A 20329-nucleotide genomic window follows, 5' to 3' on the forward strand; every position below is an offset into this window, starting at 1 on the left:
GGTGGAAATAGGAATTGATTTGCTGCAGCATACCCTAGGACAATAAACGTCTACTTGTATAGGAATTGATTTGCAGCAGCATACCCTAGGACAATAAACGTCTACTTGTATAGGAATTGATTTGCAGCAGCATACCCTAGGACAATAAACGTCTACTTGTATAGGAATTGATTTGCTGCAGCATACCCTAGGACAATAAACGTCTACTTGTATAGGAATTGATTTGCAGCAGCATACCCTAGGACAATAAACGTCTACTTGTATAGGAATTGATTTGCTGCAGCATACCCTAGGACAATAAACGTCTACTTGTATAGGAATTGATTTGCTGCAGCATACCCTAGGACAATAAACGTCTACTTGTATAGGAATTGATTTGCTGCAGCATACCCTAGGACAATAAACGTCTACTTGTATAGGAATTGATTTGCTGCAGCATACCCTAGGACAATAAACGTCTACTTGTATAGGAATTGATTTGCTGCAGCATACCCTAGGACAATAAACGTCTACTTGTATAGGAATTGATTTGCTGCAGCATACCCTAGGACAATAAACGGCAACTTGAGCAAATTCTGTTTCCTTGTTCTGATCTTGTCTTGAGTGAAATTGGCAGTTCTTCGAAAAATAGCATTCTGAAATGTCATTTAGACACTTTAGAATGCGATAGTTTTGAACAGTGGCCAGAGATGTAGCGTTTGTGCAATGCAAAAGTAATAAAACAATGACGACCTTTGCGGCATAACATTACATATTTAGGATGATTTATGTTAAAACAACAGTCAACTGCTGATGACCTGATTAAACAAAGCCCTATTTGGCCAGGGGGAGACACACACAGAGAGAGAGAGAGGGAGAGAGAGAGAGACTGCTTTCACATAGGATTTACGGTGGCTGTGTCCGAAAAACCATACTAGTGTACTACATATTAAACTGCATACTATGTACTCATCGTCGCATACTATTTAACATGTACCGTTTAGTAAAAGGTATGCTGTATGCCACAGCTGCAACGCGGTATTTTACTTTATTTATTTATTTAACCTTTATTTAACTAGGCAGTTAAGAACAAATTCTTATTTAGCATGACGGCCTACACCAGCCAAACCCAGACGACAAGAGAGACAACACAACACTACATAAAGAGAGACCTAAGACAACAACATAGCAAGGCAGCAACACATGAGAACACAGCATGGTAGCAACACAACATTGTAGCAGCACAAAATATGGTATTGGGCACAGACAACAGCACAAAGGGCAAGAATGTAGAGACAACAATACATCACACAAAGCAGCCACATCTGTCAGTAAGAGTGTCCATGATTGAGTCTTTGAATGAAGAGATTGAGATAAAATTGTTCAGTTTGAGTGTTTGTTGCAGCTCGTTCCAATCGCAAGCTGCAGCGAACTGAAAAGAGGAGCGACCCAGGGATGTGTGTGCTTTACGGACCTTTAACAGAATGTGACTGGCAGAATGGGTCTTGTATGTGGAGGATGAGGGCTGCAGTAGATATCTCAGAAATGGGGGAGTGAGGCCTAAGAGGGTTTTATAAATAAGCATCAACCAGTGGGTCTTGTGACGGGTATAAAGAGATTACCAGTTTACAGAGGAGTATAGAGTGCAGTGATGTGTCCTATAATGAGCATTGGTGGCAAATCCGATGTCTGAATGGTAAAGAACATCTAGCTCCTCGAGAGCACCCTTACCTGCCGATCTATAAATTATGCCTCCGTAATCTAGCATGGGATGGAAGGTCATCTGAATCGGGGTTAGTTTGGCACCTGGGGTGAAAGAGGAGCGATTACGATAGAGGAAACCAAGTCTAGATTTAAATTTAGCCTGCAGCTTTGACATGTGCTGAGGAAGACAGTGTACCGTCTAGCCATTCTCCCAAGTACTTGTATGAAGTAACTACCTCAAGCTCTAAACCCTCAGAGGTAGTAATCACATCTGTGGGTAGAGGGGCATTCTTCTTACCAAACCACATGACCTTTGTTTTGGAGGTGTTCAGAACAAGGCTAAGGGTAGAGAAAGTGCTGTAACATACACTGCTCAAACAAATAAAGGGAACACTTAAACAACACAATGTAACTCCAAGTCAATCACACTTCTGTGAAATCAAACTGTCCACTTAGGAAGCAACACTGATTGACAATAAATTTCACATGCTGTTGTGCAAATGGAATAGACAAAAGGTGGAAATTATAGGCAATTAGCAAGACACCCCCAATAAAGGAGTGATTCTGCAGGTGGTGACCACAGACCACTTCTCAGTTCCTATGCTTCCTGGCTGATGTTTTGGTCACTGGCACATCAATGCGAGCTGTGGCAAGAAGGTTTGCTGTGTCTGTCAGCGTAGTGTCCAGAGCATGGAGGCGCTACCAGGAGACAGGCCAGTACATCAGGAGACGTGGAGGAGGCCGTAAGAGGGCAACAACCCAGCAGCAGGACCGCTACCTCCGCCTTTGTGCAAGGAGGAGCACTGCCAGAGCCCTGCAAAATGACCTCCAGCAGGCCACAAATGTGCATGTGTCAGCATATGGTCTCACAAGGGCTCTGAGGATCTCATCTCGGTACCTAATGGCAGTCAGGCTACCTCTGGCGAGCACATGGAGGGCTGTGCGGCCCCACAAAGAAATTCCACCCCACACCATGACTGACCCACCGCCAAACCGGTCATGCTGGAGGATGTTGCAGGCAGCAGAACGTTCTCCACGGCGTCTCCAGACTCTGTCACGTCTGTCACATGTGCTCATGTGCTCAGTGTGAACCTGCTTTCATCTGTGAAGAGCACAGGGCGCCAGTGGCGAATTTGCCACTCTTGGTGTTCTCTGGCAAATGCCAAACGTCCTGCACGGTGTTGGGCTGTAAGCACAACCCCCACCTGTGGACGTTGGGCCCTCATACCACCCTCATGGAGTCTGTTTCTGACCGTTTGAGCAGACACATGCACATTTGTGGCCTGCTGGAGGTCATTTTGCAGGGCTCTGGCAGGGCTCTGGTAGCGCCTCCATGCTCTGGACACTACGCTGACAGACACAGCAAACCTTCTTGCCACAGCTCGCATTGATGTGCCATCCTGGATGAGCTGCACTACCTGAGCCACTTGTGTGGGTTGTAGACTCCGTCTCATGCTTCCACTAGAGTGAAAGCACCGCCAGCATTCAAAAGTGACCAAAACATCAGCCAGGAAGCATAGGAACTGAGAATTGGTCTGTGGTCACCACCTGCAGAACCACTCCTTTATTGGGGGAGTCTTGCTAATTGCCTATAATTTACACCTTTTGTCTATTCCATTTGCACAACAGCATGTGAAATTTATTGTCAATCAGTGTTGCTTCCTAAGTGGACAGTTTGATTTCACAGAAGTGTGATTGACTTGGAGTTACATTGTGTTGTTTAAGTGTTCCCTTTATTTTTTTGAGCAGTGTATATCAATTCAATTAAGTAGCCTAGTATACACACCAAAACGTTTCAAAAGTTCAAATCAAAAGGCTATTGCACAGTCGGGGGAATCGCAACTTCAGAACCGCTGGATAGCAACATAATAAACTAAAGAACTGATCATTGGGAACGAGATCAGAATGACTGCTAAGGCTTGATCCATAAATGAAATAATTAAAAAGGTAGCTTAGCCTACAAAACTAAAACAATCCATATGTTCAAATAAAATACTATAGAACTATAATTTTTTCGCATTCTCAAATGGCCTACTATTTAGGACGTAAGTATGGGTATTTAGACCCGGCCAGTATGTTGCCTTTATTTCACACAGACCTATTTCTACCTCATTCTTGTGCCGGGAAGGAGCAAGAGGCATTCAACTTGGACCCTGTGGTTGCAACTGTTGTCACGATAACCTGAAAGCTAGCAGCTTGCCATAGTCTACTTGTAAATAATGACCTTGTTTTTTCCTGTTGGCTACTCAAAAAGTTGTCGGATAGCCTATGTTATGGTAATTATATGAGCTGGTTAGGCAAATAAATCCATTATTAATTTGTTTATACACTATGCAGGTCTTAAGAAACATTATAAGACTAATCAAATGTATTTTCGAAAGAACAGAATAGCGTAGCATTTTAGTTTATTATGTTACTGGTCTGCTGCAACATGCAAATTAAATCAATAGTTATTTTTTAAAACAGACAAGAGACACACTTAGCCTACATTCCACTGCCCTGATCACAACCAACACACATATGGCTTATATTTTATTGTAAGAATTCACGTAAAGGAATATAACAGAATAAAATTGAAATAATATTTATTGAACACATTCTAACTTGAACGTCAAGAACATGTGGAACCGTGGTCATGTGACAAAAAAGTATCAAATCAAATCAAATTTTATTAGTCACATACACATGGTTAGCAGATGTTAATGCGAGTGTAGCGAAATGCTTGTGCTTCTAGTTCCGACAATGCAGTAATAACAACAAGTAATCTAACCTAACAATTCCACAACTACTACATTATACACGCAAGTGTAAAGGGATAAAGAATAAGTACATTTATTTATTTATTTTATCGTTATTTTACCAAGTAAGTTGACTGAGAACACGTTCTCATTTGCAGCAACGACCTGGGGAGTAGTTACAGGGGAGAGGAGGGGGATGAATGAGCCAATTTTAAACTGGGGATTCTTAGGTGACCATGATGTTTTGAGGGCCAGATTGGGAATTTAGCCAGGACACCGGGGTTAACACCCCTACTCTTACGATAAGTGCCATGGGATCTTTAATGACCTCAGAGAGTCAGGACACCCGTTTAACGTCCCATCCGAAAGACGGCACCCTACACAGGGCAGTGTCCCCAATCACTGCCCTGGGGGATTGGGATATTTTTTAGACCAGAGGAAAGAGTGCCTCCTACTGGCCCTCCAACACCACTTCCAGCAGCATCTGGTCTCCCATCCAGGGACCGACCAGGGCCAACCCTGCTTAGCTTCAGAAGCAAGCCAGCAGTGGTATGTAGGGTGGTATGCTGCCGGTGACATAAAGATATATGAATGAGTGATGGTACAGAACGGCATAGGCAAGATGCAGTAGATGGTATAGAGTACGGTATATACATATGAGATGAGTACTGTAGGGTATGTAAACATAAAGTGGCATAGTTTAAAGTGGCTAGTGGTACATGTATTACATAAAGATGGCAAGATGCAGTAGATGATATAGAGTACAGTATATACATATACATATGAGATGGGTAATGTAGGGTATGTAAACATTATATTAAGTGGCATTGTTTAAAGTGGCTAGTGGTACATTTTTACATAATTTCCATCAATTCCCATTTTTAAAGTGGCTGGAGTTGAGTCAGTATGTTGGCAGCGGCCGCTAAATGTTAGTGGTGGCTGTTTAACAGTCTGATGGCCTTGAGATAGAAGCTGTTTTTCAGTCTCTCGGTCCCTGCTTTGATGCACCTGTACTGGCCTCGCCTTCTGGATGATAGCGGGGTGAACAGGCAGTGGCTTGGGTGGTTGTTGTCCTTGATGATCTTTATGGCCTTCCTGTGACATCGGGTGGTGTAGGTGTCCTGGAGGGCAGGTAGTTTGCCCCCGGTGATGCGTTCTGCAGACCTCACTACCCTCTGGAGAGCCTTACGGTTGTGGGCGGAGCAGTTGCCGTACCAGGCGGTGATACAGCCCGACAGGATGCTCTCGATTGTGCATCTGTAGAAGTTTGTGAGTGCTTTTGGTGACAAGCCGAATTTCTTCAGCCTCCTGAGGTTGAAGAGGCGCTGCTGCGCCTTCTTCACAACGCTGTCTGTGTGGGTGGACCAATTCAGTTTGTCCGTGATGTGTACACCGAGGAACTTAAAACTTTCCACCTTCTCCACTACTGACCCGTCGATGTGGATAGGGGGGTGCTCCCTCTGCTGTTTCCTGAAGTCCACAATCATCTCCTTTGTTTTGTTGACGTTGAGTGTGAGGTTATTTTCCTGACACCACACTCCGAGGGCCCTCACCTCCTCCCTGTAGGCCGTCTCGTCGTTGTTGGTAATCAAGCCTACCACTGTAGTGTCATCCGCAAACTTGATGATTGAGTTGGAGGCGTGCATGGCCACGCAGTCGTGGGTGAACAGGGAGTACAGGAGAGGGCTCAGAACGCACCCTTTTGAAAGAGAGCCCATGTCCACATATTTTGGCCCATGTCCTCATTTGTAAGAATATTTCAGAAAGTAGCTTTTTTGATCCACGTTGGATGTGATCACATCGCACACTGTCTCATCTTTGAAACTCCCCAACAGTTATTTTGGCTGAAGACAGCTTACTGAGCGATTTGTAGTTTATGTTAGAAATGTATGCATATTAACCCATCATGTATCATGTAATATAAGGGTCTTTAGATATTTACCTGTCAAAGTAAAAAAACGAATGCAATGGCAGTGCATTTCCCCAGGCTAAATGCCAGGCTAAATGCCAGGCTAAATGCCAAAGCATTTCTGTGACAATTGACACGAACATCTCAAGGACAGAACTGAACATGCATTTAAATGGTGCGAAAAAAATGCATTTAAAGCGTTTCTGTGAAGCTTTGTGGTTGACAAGGACAAGTAGAATGTTCATAATTCAATGTGTGCCAAAGACGGTAAGATGAAAGGCGACATTTATGCTGAGGGGTTGGCGGGACTTTTAAATACATTACCTCAATCATGACTGTGTCGGTTGGCGGAAATAAAAGTACAGGCTTTGTTGCTGGCAATTCCTTTCAGATATAAAGAAAAGGCATCAAAACGTTGGTGGCATGGTAAAGTTGGCAGAAAAAACGTCTTGGTATGAAAGGTATAAGAGAGAGTGAAGGAGAAGAATTCTCATGGGGAGTTCTACTGTATCTCCAAAAGAGAGAACTGAACTCTATCTCTTGGCCAGAGAAAGGAGAGCTGACTGTGGATAGGGAGGGACATGATTGTCATCATCATTCATTTGTTCGCTCGGCAGTTCTCACAATCTATTTAATTGGATAATTACAAGGTTCGCCATAATGCCAAGCCTCAAATGAACCACTTATATCAATTAGCATCAATCACATCCAAATCACAACAGAGCTAAATCTGTGTCATCCTCACATGTAAAATGCAAACCTGCATTTCTATCTTATGAGATTTTGCTCATGAAGAATTAGCTTTAGATGTAGTTAGCCATACTCATGTTCTGACTGTTTTTTTTCTTCTTCAAACGATGATGTAAACTCTTTAGGTTTTATAGGGGAGATAAATGAAAAAGCTTGCAGATCTGTGCAGCCTAGCGTTTGTTGTTGTGAGACCCCTGCTAAGTTCACTTCCCTGACCCCTGAGGCTCCCCTCTCCTTTTCTCTCCCGCTGCTCCCCCTCCTCTCTGTGGTGTGGAATCCATGAGAAGACCCCACTTTACCAGCACTCCAGCAGCAGGGCTCCACACTCAAAGATGACTCTCTCATTAGCATGCCTCAGGACTCTCCCCAGACCCAGACCGATTCAGATAAACAAACACAGCCTCTCTCCAAGACTCCTCTCTCTGTCTCTCTCTGTCTGTGTCTGGATGTCTCTATATGTCCCTACTCTGTCTCCGGTCATCTCTCTTGTTGTCTCCTTGTCTCTCTATCTCTGTCCCTGTCTGTCTCTGGTCATCTCTCTTGTTGTCTCCTTGTTTCTCTATCTCTGTCCCTGTCTGTCTCTGGTCATCTCTCTAGTTGTCTCATTGTTTCTCTATCTCTGTCCCTGTCTGTCTCTGGTCATCTCTCTTGTTGTCTCCTTGTCTCTCTATCTGTGTGTCTGGCTGCTGTCGCTCTATTATCTCTCTGTCTCTCTGTTCCTATCTCTATCTGTCTTTCTGTTTCCATCTCTGTCTGTCTCTGTTTCTATCTCTATCTGTCTTTCTGTTTCTATATCTCTGTCTCTCTGTTTCTATCTCTATCTGTCTCTCTGTTTCTATCTCTATCTGTCTTTCTGTTTCTATCTCTATCTGTCTCTGTTTCTATCTCTATCTGTCTCTCTGTTTCTATATCTCTGTCTCTCTGTTTCTATCTCTATCTGTCTCTCTGTTTCTATCTCTATGTCTTTCTGTTTCTATCTCTATATGTCTCTCTGTTTCTATCTCTATCTGTCTCTCTGTTTCTATCTCTATCTGTCTATCTCTCTGTCTCTCTGTTTCTATCTCTATGTCTTTCTGTTTCTATCTCTATCTGTCTCTCTGTTTCTATCTCTATGTCTTTCTGTTTCTATCTCTATCTGTCTCTATCTCTATCTGTTTCTGTTTCTATCTCTGTCTCTCTGTTTCTATCTCTATCTGTCTCTCTGTTTCTATCTCTATCTGTTTCTGTTTCTATCTCTATCTGTCTCCCTGTTTCTATCTCTATCTGTCTCTCTGTTTCTATATCTCTGTCTCTCTGTTTCTATCTCTGTTTCTATCTCTATCTGTCTCTATCTGTCTCTCTGTTTCTATCTCTATCTATCTCTGTTTCTATCTCTATCTGTCTCTCTGTTTCTATCTCTATCTGTCTCTCTGTTTCTATCTCTATCTATCTCTGTTTCTATCTCTATCTATCTCTGTTTCTATCTCTATCTGTCTCTCTGTTTCTATCTCTATCTGTCTCTATCTCTATCTGTTTCTGTTTCTATCTCTATCTGTCTCTCTGTTTCTATCTCTCTGTCTCACTGTTTCTATATCTATCTGTCTCACTATTTCTATCTCTATCTGTCTCTCTGATTCTATCTCTGTCTCTGTTTCTATCTCTGTCTCTATCTATATCTGTCTCACTGTTTCTATCTCTATCTGTCACACTGTTTCTATCTCTATATGTCTCTCTGTTTCTATCTCTATCTGTCTCTCTGTTTCTATCTATCTGTCTCTCTGTTTCTATCTCTGTCTGTCTCTCTGTTTCTATCTCTGTTTCTATCTCTATATGTCACACTGTTTCTATCTCTATCTGTCTCTCTGTTTCTATCTCTATCTGTCTCTCTGTTTCTATCTATCTGTCTCTCTGTTTCTATCTCTGTCTGTCTCTCTGTTTCTATCTCTGTTTCTATCTCTATCTGTCACACTGTTTCTATCTATCTGTCTCTCTGTTTCTATCTATCTGTCTCTCTGTTTCTATCTCTATCTGTCTCTCTGTTTCTATCTATCTGTCTCTCTGTTTCTATCTCTGTCTGTCTCTCTGTTTCTATCTCTGTCTGTCTCTCTGTTTCTATCTCTATCTGTCTATCTCTCTGTCTCTATGTTTCTATCTCTATCTGTTACTCTGTTTCTATATCTCTGTCTCTCTGTTTCTATCTCTGTTTCTATCTCTATCTGTCTCTCTGTTTCTATCTCTATGTCTTTCTGTTTCTATCTCTATCTGTCTCTCTGTTTCTATCTCTGTCTTTCTGTTTCTATCTCTATCTGTCTCTCTGTTTCTATCTCTATCTGTCTCTCTGTTTCTATCTCTATCTGTCTCTCTGTTTCTATCTCTATGTCTTTCTGTTTCTATCTCTATCTGTCTCTCTGTTTCTATCTCTATGTCTTTCTGTTTCTATCTCTATCTGTTTCTGTTTCTATCTTGATCGGTCTCTCTGTTTCTATCTCCATCTGTCTCTGTTTCTATCTCTATCTGTCTCTCTCTTTCTATCTCTGTCGGTTTCTGTTTCTATCTCTGTCTCTCTGTTTCTATCTCTATCTGTCTCTGTTTCTATCTCTGTCTGTCTCTCTGTTTCTATCTCTATCTGTCTCTCTGTTTCTATCTCTCTGTCTCTCTGTTTCTATCTCTAGCTGAGTATATTCTTTCCCTCTATCAATCTCCCTATCATAATTTCAGGCATCCTTTCTCAGCCTCTTCTTCACTTCTCTCTCTCTCCTTCTATTTCCTAATGCCTCTACAGTTCTCATGTTTTTTCGCCCTTTTTCTCCCTGGCTTTCCTCTTTCACCCGTACAAACATCGGAGATGCTCCTTTTGCTTGTTCGGAGGAGAGGGATCATCCACCTTTTCTTGTGTGCTTTTATGTGGGAGTTAAAAGTTACCAGATGGAGAGGAGACAGCGTTCAGAGGTTGTGAATGTACGCCACGGGAGCAGGGGGCATATGGTGCAAATCAGTGGCCTGCCCCTCTCCCCCAAACTCTCACCCTCCCCCTCCCCCTTTAACTGTGGTCGGATGGGAAAGAGAGGCTGGAGATTGTGTGCTGACATGCATTCTCCCCCATTCTCTCCCAGCAGCACACAAATACAGAGTGGGGCTTTCATCCAGTGGAGCCCCCCAGCAGCCAAGGGAGGGGGTCCCTACTCTCCCACACACATCTACTCCTGTGATGTAACCAGTCCATTCTTACCAGGCAGGCAGGGCAAGCAGCCCCCTAATTGTCATTCATGGTGCGCCTCCCTGAGCCCGAGACGCCTCAGAGGAGGGAGTGTCTATGTGGGTTGAGCAGGGGGGGTCGATGTGTGTGAGGGTGTGTGAGAGGGAGGTGTATGGTTGATGCGACAAGTGGTTCCATAGCTACCCAGACTGATTGCCCAAACAGTCAGTGTAAATAAAGCAGACTTCCTGGGAAAGTGGAATCTCACGAGACGTATGGTGGAGCATTAGGTTAGCTGGCAGCGTTGCTTCTGGACCTCTAAGCTACAACCAAATATCATCCGACAAGACCTCTGCATCTTGGAAAGGAACTGTGAAATACTAGGAGCGAGGGAACGTGCAAGAGAGAGAGAGGGAGGGAGGGAGAAAAAAAGAGAGCGAGAGTGAGTGGAGGAGAGCGAGCGAGGGAGGGAGAGATAGGAGGAGAAAATTCTGCTGAAAGGAAGCATTTTTGGTGGATGGGATAAAACCAACCATGGAAACTACATCAGAAGAGAACCAAGAGCAGAGCCAGGAGAAAAAAGGTACCAGAATGAATAGTAACAAAAGAGATGTTTAACTCTTCTCACCACCTTGTTTACTGGGGCTTTAGCCTACTTGAGGCTGCTTGTGTGGCAGTCTACCCTGCCACACAATAGCAGGGTAGACTGCTCAGCAGGGGGCTCCATTCACACGCTCGATATCTCATCGCTGCGCTTTAAGCAATTGCAATCTCTCCGTTTTCCTTCATTCAGTACAGTCGATGATGTGATGGTTGTGTGTGGCGTTGTATTTCCGTGTGTACATCTGTTGGACAATCCACAGTAGATGACCCATGCTGTATGTAGGGTATGAAGAATATGTGAGAGGCTGTTGCAAGTGTATTAGTAAGGCGTTGACTGCTTGGTTTTCTGTGTCAGTGTCTCTGTCTCTCAACGTGTGGTGGATGGTGTATCTTATGTTGTCATTGGCATTGTTTGTCCCCTTATGAGGACCTAGGACCTATTTCATGCCTCATCATAAGTGAACATTTATTACTCTACTGTGAGAATTGGATGTTATTGGTGGGTCGATGTTAATGAGGTTGAGGTTGAGAGAGAGAGAGAGAGAGAGAGAGAGAGAGAGAGAGAGAGAGAGAGAGAGAGAGAGAGAGAGAGAGAGAGAGAGAGAGAGAGAGAGAGAGAGAGAGAGAGAGAGAGAGAGAGAGAGAGAGAGAGAGAGAGAGAGAGAGAGAGAGAGAGAGAGAGAGAGAGAGAGAGAGAGAGAGAGAGAGAGAGAGAGAGAGAGAGAGAGAGAGAGAGAGAGAGAGATGTGGGGATCAAGACAAAGAGACAAGCACATCATCAGTCCCATACACAGCGCTACAGATTAATCACTCCTCTGCGGCTGGCTGATCTGTCGACACCACACACATGCACACACAAGCACGCATGCCCACAACGTTTGACATTCTCACACATGCACACACACACACGTCTTCAGGAATCAGTTGCAGGACAGGGATATATTGATTTGTTTCCTCTTTCTTCTGTTTCACCCCCAGGAGAAAAGGCTACCGTTTCATATCAAAGCACACAAATGATGTGTGTTTTTATGTCATTGATGTTAGATGTATCGAACAGTAATCAAATACAACAAAGGCAGATGGGATGGTGATTTATTGGTCATTATAGGAACCTTTATTTATTGAAATGATTATGTTTTGTTAGTACCAGCTCACATTTCTCTCTGATCAGGTGGACAGTTCTAGCAGGATTGTTGCTTTGGAACATTGTCTGTTTTCCAAAGTTAAAGCTTTTGACAAGTCCAGAGTGGATTTACCAACGCGCTCAGTTTGTCACTACCTTTGTTTACAATGCCTTTGGAAAGTATTCAGACCGCTTGCCTTTTTCACATTTTGTTACATTACAGACTTATTCTAACATTTATAAAAAATAAAAATAAATCCTCATCAATACAATACCCCATAATGACAAAGAAAAACCTGTTTTTAGAACGTTTTTGCAAAAACGGAAATATACCATTTCCATAAGTATTCAGACTGTTTACTCAGTACTTTGTTGAAGCACCTTTATCAGCGATTAGAGCCTCGAGTCTTCTTGGGTATATTGCTACAAGCTTGGCACACCTGTATTAGGGGAGTTTCTCCAATTCTTCTCTGCAGATCCTCTCCAGCTCTGTCAGGTTGGATGGGGAGCGTCGCAGCACAGCTATTTTCAGGTCTCTCCAGAGATGTTCGATCGGGTTCAAGTCCAGGCTCTGGACTACTCAAGGACATTCAGAGACTTGTCCCCAAAGCCATCCCTGCGTTGTCTTGGCTGTGTGCTTAGGTTAGTTGTCCTGTTGGAAGGTGAACCTTTGCCCCAGTCTGAGGTCCTGAGCGCTCTGGAGCAGGTTTTCATCAAAGATTTCTCTGTACTTTGCTCAGTTCATCTTTCATCTCCCTGTCCCTGCGGCTGAAAAACATCCCTGCAGCATGATGCTGCCACCACCATGCTTCACCGTAGGGATGGTGCCAAGTTTCCTCCAGACGTGACGCTTGGCATTCAGGCCAAAGAGTTCAATCTGGGTTTCATCAGACTAGAGAATCTTGTTTCTCATGGTCTGAGAGTCCTTTAGGTGCCTTTTGGAAAACACCAAGCGGGCTGTAATGTGCATTTTACTGAGGAGTGGCTTCCGTCTGGCCACTCTACCATAATGGCCTGATTGGTGGAGTGCTGCAGAGATGTTTGTCCTTCTGGAAGATTCTCACATCTCCATAGAGGAACTCTGGAGCTCTGTCAGAGTGATCATCTGGTTCCTGGTCACGTCCCTGACCAAGGCCCTTCTCCCCCGATTGCTCATATTGGCCGGGCAAACAGCTCTAGGAAGAGTCTTGGTGGTTCCAAACTTCTTCCATTTAAGAAGGATGGAGGCCACTGTGTTCTTGGGGACCTTCAATGCTGCAAATATTTGTTGGTACTCTTCCCCAGATCTGTGCCTCGACACAATTCTGTCTTGGAGCTCTACAGACAATTCCTTCAACCTCATGGCTTGGTTTTTGCTCTGCCATGCACTGTCAACTGTGGGACCTTATATAGGCAGGTGTGTGCCTTTCCAAATCATGTCCAATCAATTGAATTTACCACAGGTGGACTACAATCAAGAAATAGGATGCACCTGAGCATAATTTCGAAGTCTCATAGCAAATGGTCTGAATACCTATATAAATAAGTTATTTCTGTTTTTTATTTCAAATAAATTAGCAAACATTTCTGAAAACCTGTTTTTGCTTTGTCATTATGCGTTATTGTATGTAGATTGTTGAGAAACTTGTTTTATTTCATCCATTTTAGAATAAGGCTGTAACGTAACAAAATCTGGAAAAAGGGAAGGGGTCTGAATACTTTCCGAAAGCACTGTATACCTGAAGATGTCATATCACACACACACAAACACACACACACACACACACACACACACACACACACACACACACACACACACACACACACACACACACACACACACACACACACACACACACACACACACACACACACACACACACACACACACACACACAAATCTCAATCTAACATTATGTCATTATGAATTACAGTCAACAGCAGTCTGAATAGGCAACCCCAGTCATGGGCGATCGTTAGCCCGCGTAACATTTCTTTGCTCTGCAACACAAGTAAACAATACGATCCTTTGATGTGTGAGCGAGGTTAGACCTCTTCATCCCTAGAGAATGATCACTGTTGTCTTTCTAACTGATGATCTACCTCGTGTCTAGGAGTGTGGAAGATCCTTATGTCTCATAAATGGTGTTTTGGCCGCACCTCAGTGAGTGGAAGAACAAGCAACAACACTTAGTCCTAGCAGCAACCAGGGCACATCTGTTAATAATGAAGATAGATGGCAGATTAGGCCGGAGAGTTGTTATTAGCTTCTCAGTGCTGCTCTGTGCTGCCACGCTGACTGGGTTTAGTAACAAAAGTGAGGAGGAGGCTCCATGGAAGAATCACACTGGAACTTTGTGTCCCCTTTACGTATTTAGCTAGAGGGCTGTGGTGTGTGCGCTCATATAGAACAGAAGGTAATTTAAGAGGAGAGAAATGGGAGGACGTCCAACATGCTGTGTTTCTGTTTTTAATTTTGTCGTTTGTTTTCTCTGTTGGCAGCTTCTACCTTGATACTGCAGTAGGAGAAACAACCGAACACATGTCAAATGGCATAACTGTCCTGACTGTAAATCACATCTCTATAGTATTAATAGGGAGCCAGGAAGCTACAAAGCATTTCATATATACGGAACAAAAATATAAATGAAACAATTTCAAATATTTTACTGAGTTACAGTTCATATAAGGAAATCAGTCAATTTAAATAAATTCATCGGGCCCTAATCAATGGATTTCACAAGACTGGGAATACAGATATGCATCTGTTGGTCACAGATACCTTGAAAAAAGGTAGGTGTGTGGATCAGAAAACCAGTCAGTATCTGGTGTGACCACCATTTGCCTTATGCAGCACGACACCGTCTCATTTAGAGTTGATCAGGCTGTTGATTGCGGTCTATGAAATGTTGTCCAACTCCTCTTCAATGGCTGTGCAAAGTTGCTGGACATTAGTGGGAACTGGAACACTCTGTCGTACATGTCGATCAAGAGGATCCCAAACATGCTCAATTGGTGACATGTCTGCGGGCCTTGGAATAACTGGGACATTTTCAGCTTCCGTGAATTGTTTACAGATCCTTGCGACATAGGGCCGTGCATTACTGAAATATGAGGTGAGGAACGACAACGGGCCTGAGGATCTCGTCACGGTATCTTTTTGCATTCAAATTGCCATTGATAAAATGCAATTGTGTTTGTTGTCCATAGCTTATGCCTGCCCATACCATAACCCCACCACCATGGGGCATTCTGTTCATAACGTTGACATCAGCAAACCGCTCGCCCACACAACGCCATACACATGGTCTGCGGTTGTGAGGCCAGTTTGATGTACTGCCAAATTCTCTAAAACAACATTGGAGGCGGCTTATGGTAGAGAAATTAACATTTCATTTTCTGGCAACAGTTCTGGTGGACATTCATGCAGTCAGCATGCAAATTGCACACTCCCTTAAAACTACACATTTTAGGGTGGTCTTTTCTTGTCCTTATCACAAGGTGCACCTGTGTAATGATCATGCTGTTTAATCAGCTTCTTGATATGCCACATCTGTCAGGTGGATGGATTATCTTGGCAAAGCACAAATTTGTTCACAACATTTCTGAGCAATAAGCTTGTAGAACATTTCTGGGATCTTTTATTTAAGCTCATAAAACATGGAACCAACACTTTACATGTTGCATTCATATTTTTGTTCAGTGTACAATGGAAGTGTTTTTTCTCATGCAATAGCTACCTGTCTGCAGTTATAGAATCCCCATACAATAATGAGAACAGCTGTTATGATCTGCATTGCTCAGCCTAAAGATTCAAGATTTTTCTGGTGGGCTTTATTCGGACAGCCTCGGTTCCACGGTTCCCACAGAGGGTCCCAGGCAGCTGTTGGGTATTGAGAGGGTCTGAGTGGGGGCTGTGTGGGGGTGTTGACAGGCTGTGGTGGGTCACGTGACAGCTGGTGTTGAGGGATGGACTGGCATGAGGAAGCAGCCCCAGCTGTGGATGTGGAAGGAAGTGGAGTCCATGGAGGGGTCGGGAGCTAGAAACATGGGGATGAGCTACAGCAGCAGGGTTAGAGGTCAACACCCTCTCCCACCCCCACCTTCCATATCACTTTCTCTCTCTTTCACGCTCTCTTTTACACACAAACGCACATAATGTCTCTCTCCTTCTATTTCTCTATCTCTAATCCTAGTCTCTCTCTCTCTCTCTCTCTCTCTCTCTCTCTCTCTCTCTCTCTCTCTCTCTCTCTGTCTCTGTCTCTGTCTCTGTCTCTGTCTCTGTCTCTGTCTCTGTCTCTCTCTGTCTCTGTCTCTGTCTCTGTCTCTGTCTCTGTCTCTCCTAATGAGCCATCTGACACAGGCGATGAGTCCTGTTTGTCTTGTCAGATGCCCAGATCAACAGGATGCTTCTGGAGTGTGAAGTGGGCTGCCACCCATCTCCGCCGCGCTTTGTGGCCGGCGCAATGCATGCTGGGTGGACAGGATGGAGCTCTGTGGTTGGCCTGCCCTGTGCTCCAGTCCAAACTAAGAGGCTGGAAGAGCAGGGCCCTGGACCAGAGCTGCTCTGAATGAGCCTTCTCCATTGAGACTCCTGCTTGACGAATAGTCTGGGGCTACACACACTGGCTCTTTGTGTCAGGGCTCTTTTGACTGCCGTCCATACGGCAGTCTCTCTCTCTGTCTCTCTGGCTCAATCTCTCTTTGTGTTTCTGACTCAGTCTCTATAGCATGACCAGAGTAATGAGAGACTCAACAGTTTGGCATGGTGTGACTGCAGATGGTCACAGTTGTTCTGTACTCGCTTTTCACATCCCTCCTGGTCTCCCTATTTGTCTGTCTCTCAGAATACTTACTGTCTCTCGCTCTCTTGCCTACTTAACCTCAGCCTCTGTCCCTCTTTCTGCCTCTCTCTCTCTCCCTTGCTGATTCTGTCTTTCTCTCTCTCTCCCTTCCCTCTCTCTCTCCCTCTCTCTCTCTGTCTGTTTCTGCCTCTTTCTCACTCTCTTTCTCAGTCTCTCTCACTCTTGCTTAGTCTTTCTGTCTCTGTCTCTCCCTCCCTCACCCTCTCTGTGTCTTTTCAATCAGGAGGGAGGGGATGAGTGGAGGGAGAGTCACGGGAGTGGTTTAACCGGGATATCAATCAGGCTCTATGAGCATATGAAAGTCATCAAAGAGAAGAGGGCCAATTAGATTTTCCTTTGGAACAGTTTTCTATTCGGAGTATGCCAGGAGGCTCCATCTTGTGTGTGATTACGTGTGTGTGTCACCCAGAGGGAGAGAGTCAACAAGTCCCCTTCTCTCTCCCTGAGGAGGACTTTACTACAGAAATCAAGACCTGTAATATCCTGTAATATTTGGTGTATCATAAAGGGCTGGATTTATAGAGAAGAGGTTTATAGAGAATCCTCTGATCTGACTTGTATGTCAGGTTTAGCCAGCAGGAAGGGTTTGTGTGTTGTTTCTGATCTAGTCCCTGGTGCCAGGTCACTACCTGTTGATGGTCAACATGTTCTTACACTGTACATCACTCCTCTCACAACCGTATGCCCATTTACTCTCACTCCTGTACAGATGCTCTCTGGTGAAAACGTTGTTTCAATATTATCTTTGATAAAGTTCTAATTTGCAAGTGGTGAATGGGAGAGCAAATAAGCCTAAGGGCTCCGTTCAATCCGTATCGCTTAAATTCTGTGTTACAGCGCACTTGAAATTTAAAGGTGATGTTCCTGCGGTAGTGAAGGCTTAACTTCCGCTAGACGCTGCCAATGTCAGCCCAATAGGAAATGACCTTATACATTTTACCGCGCTTTCTGTAACGCTCCAGTAATACAGATTGAATAGAGCCCTGATTGAATACAGCCCTAGACCGTGATGGCAAAAACAGGGACTGAATATTGTCTAGTGGCCCTGGAGACTTCAGTTATTGTTCTGACTCTACAGTGTTTCTCACAGTCTGATATTTGGACAAAAATAGCTACAGGGCTAACACTGCTCTCGTCCCATAGTGTACTATCTACACTGACATGGAAAGACTACCACACTATGTATGTGTGTGAGAGAGACTGAGCTTACTGCCCATCACTGTGCTAAACGACTTACCCATAGGGGACCTACTATCGCACATCCATAATCAGTACCGGATATTATTACTCCTCTGTACTGAATGAGTCTCTGTAGAGATGAGAAGAGATAAGAAGAGATTAATACCACATAATGCAAACATGATGCATGATGGTCAAGCCAGACAGCCCTCTCTATGGTCCTTTGTGAAGGACCCATTGAGGATCTGCGTAGGCGATAGATTATGTTTTTTCAATTTCCTCCGACTCATGCACCAAAGAATAAGTCCTTTATAGTGGTTCTATGTAAATAGAGTGGTATTATTGTGGTGGTTAAACGCTAAACCATGTCAGTGGGCCTGTCTTGGTGCCAGTGTTGTTTCAGGGTTAGGGTTAGACGTAACACACAATCCAGCCAACAGCATGGCGAATGTTACTCCAGCTGAGAAAACACCACCTCCGATTTATTGAGTAATTAAACACAACACCTTAGGAGAGAGGCCTTAAGCTTCTCCATGGAGAGAAAAGGAGCGTTGTGTGTGTGAGGAGTGGTGTTTAACAGCACCCCAAGGTGTAATAGCATCACAGTCAGTGTTGAGGGGACAGAGAGGTCACATGACAGCATACTGTAGTACAGTAGAGTACAGTACAATAGCTTTCCAGTTTAACTAATGTGTTCTGGGAATTGAAAGCAGGCCAGGTCAGGCCATTGTTAAAGGACCTCTTATCAACTGGATGGTAAATTGATTGGATTTGTGGCCTTTAATCACCGATGCCCCCTCCCCTCCCTCTTTCTCTCTCTCTCTGTCTCTCTCAATTAAATTTCAATTCAAGGGGCTTTATTGGCATGGGAAACATACGTTTACATTTTTCCTATTTTGTTGCCATACAACCTGGAATTGAAATTGATTTTTGGGGGGTTTGTATCATTTGATTTACACAACATGCCTACCACTTTGAAGATGCAAAATATTTTTTATTGTGAAATGAAACAAGAAATAAGACAAAAAAACTGAAAACTTGAGCGTGCATAACTATTCACCCCCCAAACTCAATACTTTGTAGAGCCACTTTTTGCAGTAATTACAGCTGCAAGTCTCTTGGGGTATGTCTCTATAAGCTTGGCACATCTAGCCACTGGGATTTTTTCCCATTCTTCAGAGCAAAACTGCTCCAGCTCCTTCAGCTTGGATGGGTTCCGCTGGTGTACAGCAATATTTAAGTCATACCACAGATTCTCAATTGGATTGAGGTCTGGGCTTTGACTAGGCCATTCCAAGACATTTCAATGTTTCCCCTTAAACCACTCGAGTGTTGCTTTAGCAGTATGCTTAGGGTCTTTATCCTGCTGGAAGGTGAATCCCCCTTCCCAGTCTCAAATCTCTGGAAGACTGAAACAGGTTTCCCTCAAGAATTTCCCTGTATTTAGCGCCATCCATCATTCCTTCAATTCTGACCAGTTTCTCAGCCCCTTCTGATTAAAAACATTCCCACAGCATGACGCTGCCACCACCATGCTTCATTGTGGGGATGGTGCTCTCGTGGTGATGAGAGATGTTGGGTTTGCGCCAGACATAGCGTTTTCCTTGATGGCCAAAAAGCTACATTTTTGTCTCATCTGACCAGAGTACCTTCTTCCCTATGTTTGGGGAGTCTCCCACATGCCTTTTGGTGAACACCAAATGTGTTTGCTTATTTTTATCTTTAAGCATTGGCTTTTTTTCTGGCCACTCTTCCGTAATTCCCAGCTCTGTGGAGTGTACGGCTTAAAGTGGTCCTATGGACAAATACAATTACATTTACATTTAACATTTAAGTCATTTAGCAGACGCTCTTATCCAGAGCGACTTACAAATTGGTGCATTCACCACAATCTCAGCTGTGGAGCTTTGCAGCTCCTTCAGGGTTATCTTTGGTCTCTTTGTTGCTTCTCTGATTAATGCCCTCCTTGCCTGGTCCATGAGTTTTGGTGGGTGGCCCTCTCTTGGCAGGTTTGTTGTGGTTCTTTCAATTTTTTAATAATGGATTTAATGTTGCTATGTGGGATGTTGAAACTTTCAGATATTATTTTATAACACAACCCTGATCTGTACTTCTCCTGAACTTTGTCCCTGACTTGCTTGGTGGTGCCCCTTGCTTTGTGGTGTTGCAGAATCCGGGGCCTTTCAGAACAGGTGTATATATACTGAGATCATGTGACACTTAGATTGCACACAGGTGGACTTTATTTAACTAATTATGTGACTTCTGAAGGTAATTGGTTGCACCAGATCTTATTTAGGGACTTCATAGCAAAAGGGGTGAATA

General features: G+C 43.8%; 1 protein-coding gene across 3 annotated transcripts in view; it reads left to right on the plus strand.

Moving 5' to 3' along the window:
* Positions 1–20329, plus strand: part of LOC129816165 (neuronal membrane glycoprotein M6-b) — a 52671-nt gene that overhangs the window by 20030 nt on the left and 12312 nt on the right. For 2 of the 3 annotated variants that reach the window (XM_055870401.1, XM_055870404.1), the window contains exon 1: positions 10687–10838. The exons of the other annotated variant lie outside the window; for it this stretch is intronic. In XM_055870401.1, the coding sequence (XP_055726376.1) occupies positions 10790–10838 (49 nt within the window). In that variant the 5' untranslated portion in view covers positions 10687–10789. Of the gene's footprint in view, positions 1–10686; positions 10839–20329 lie in introns of those variants that run through there. 3 annotated transcript variants of the gene reach the window in all.

The sequence above is a fragment of the Salvelinus fontinalis genome, chromosome 19, assembly GCF_029448725.1.
Source record: "Salvelinus fontinalis isolate EN_2023a chromosome 19, ASM2944872v1, whole genome shotgun sequence".
Lineage (NCBI taxonomy): Eukaryota > Metazoa > Chordata > Actinopteri > Salmoniformes > Salmonidae > Salvelinus > Salvelinus fontinalis.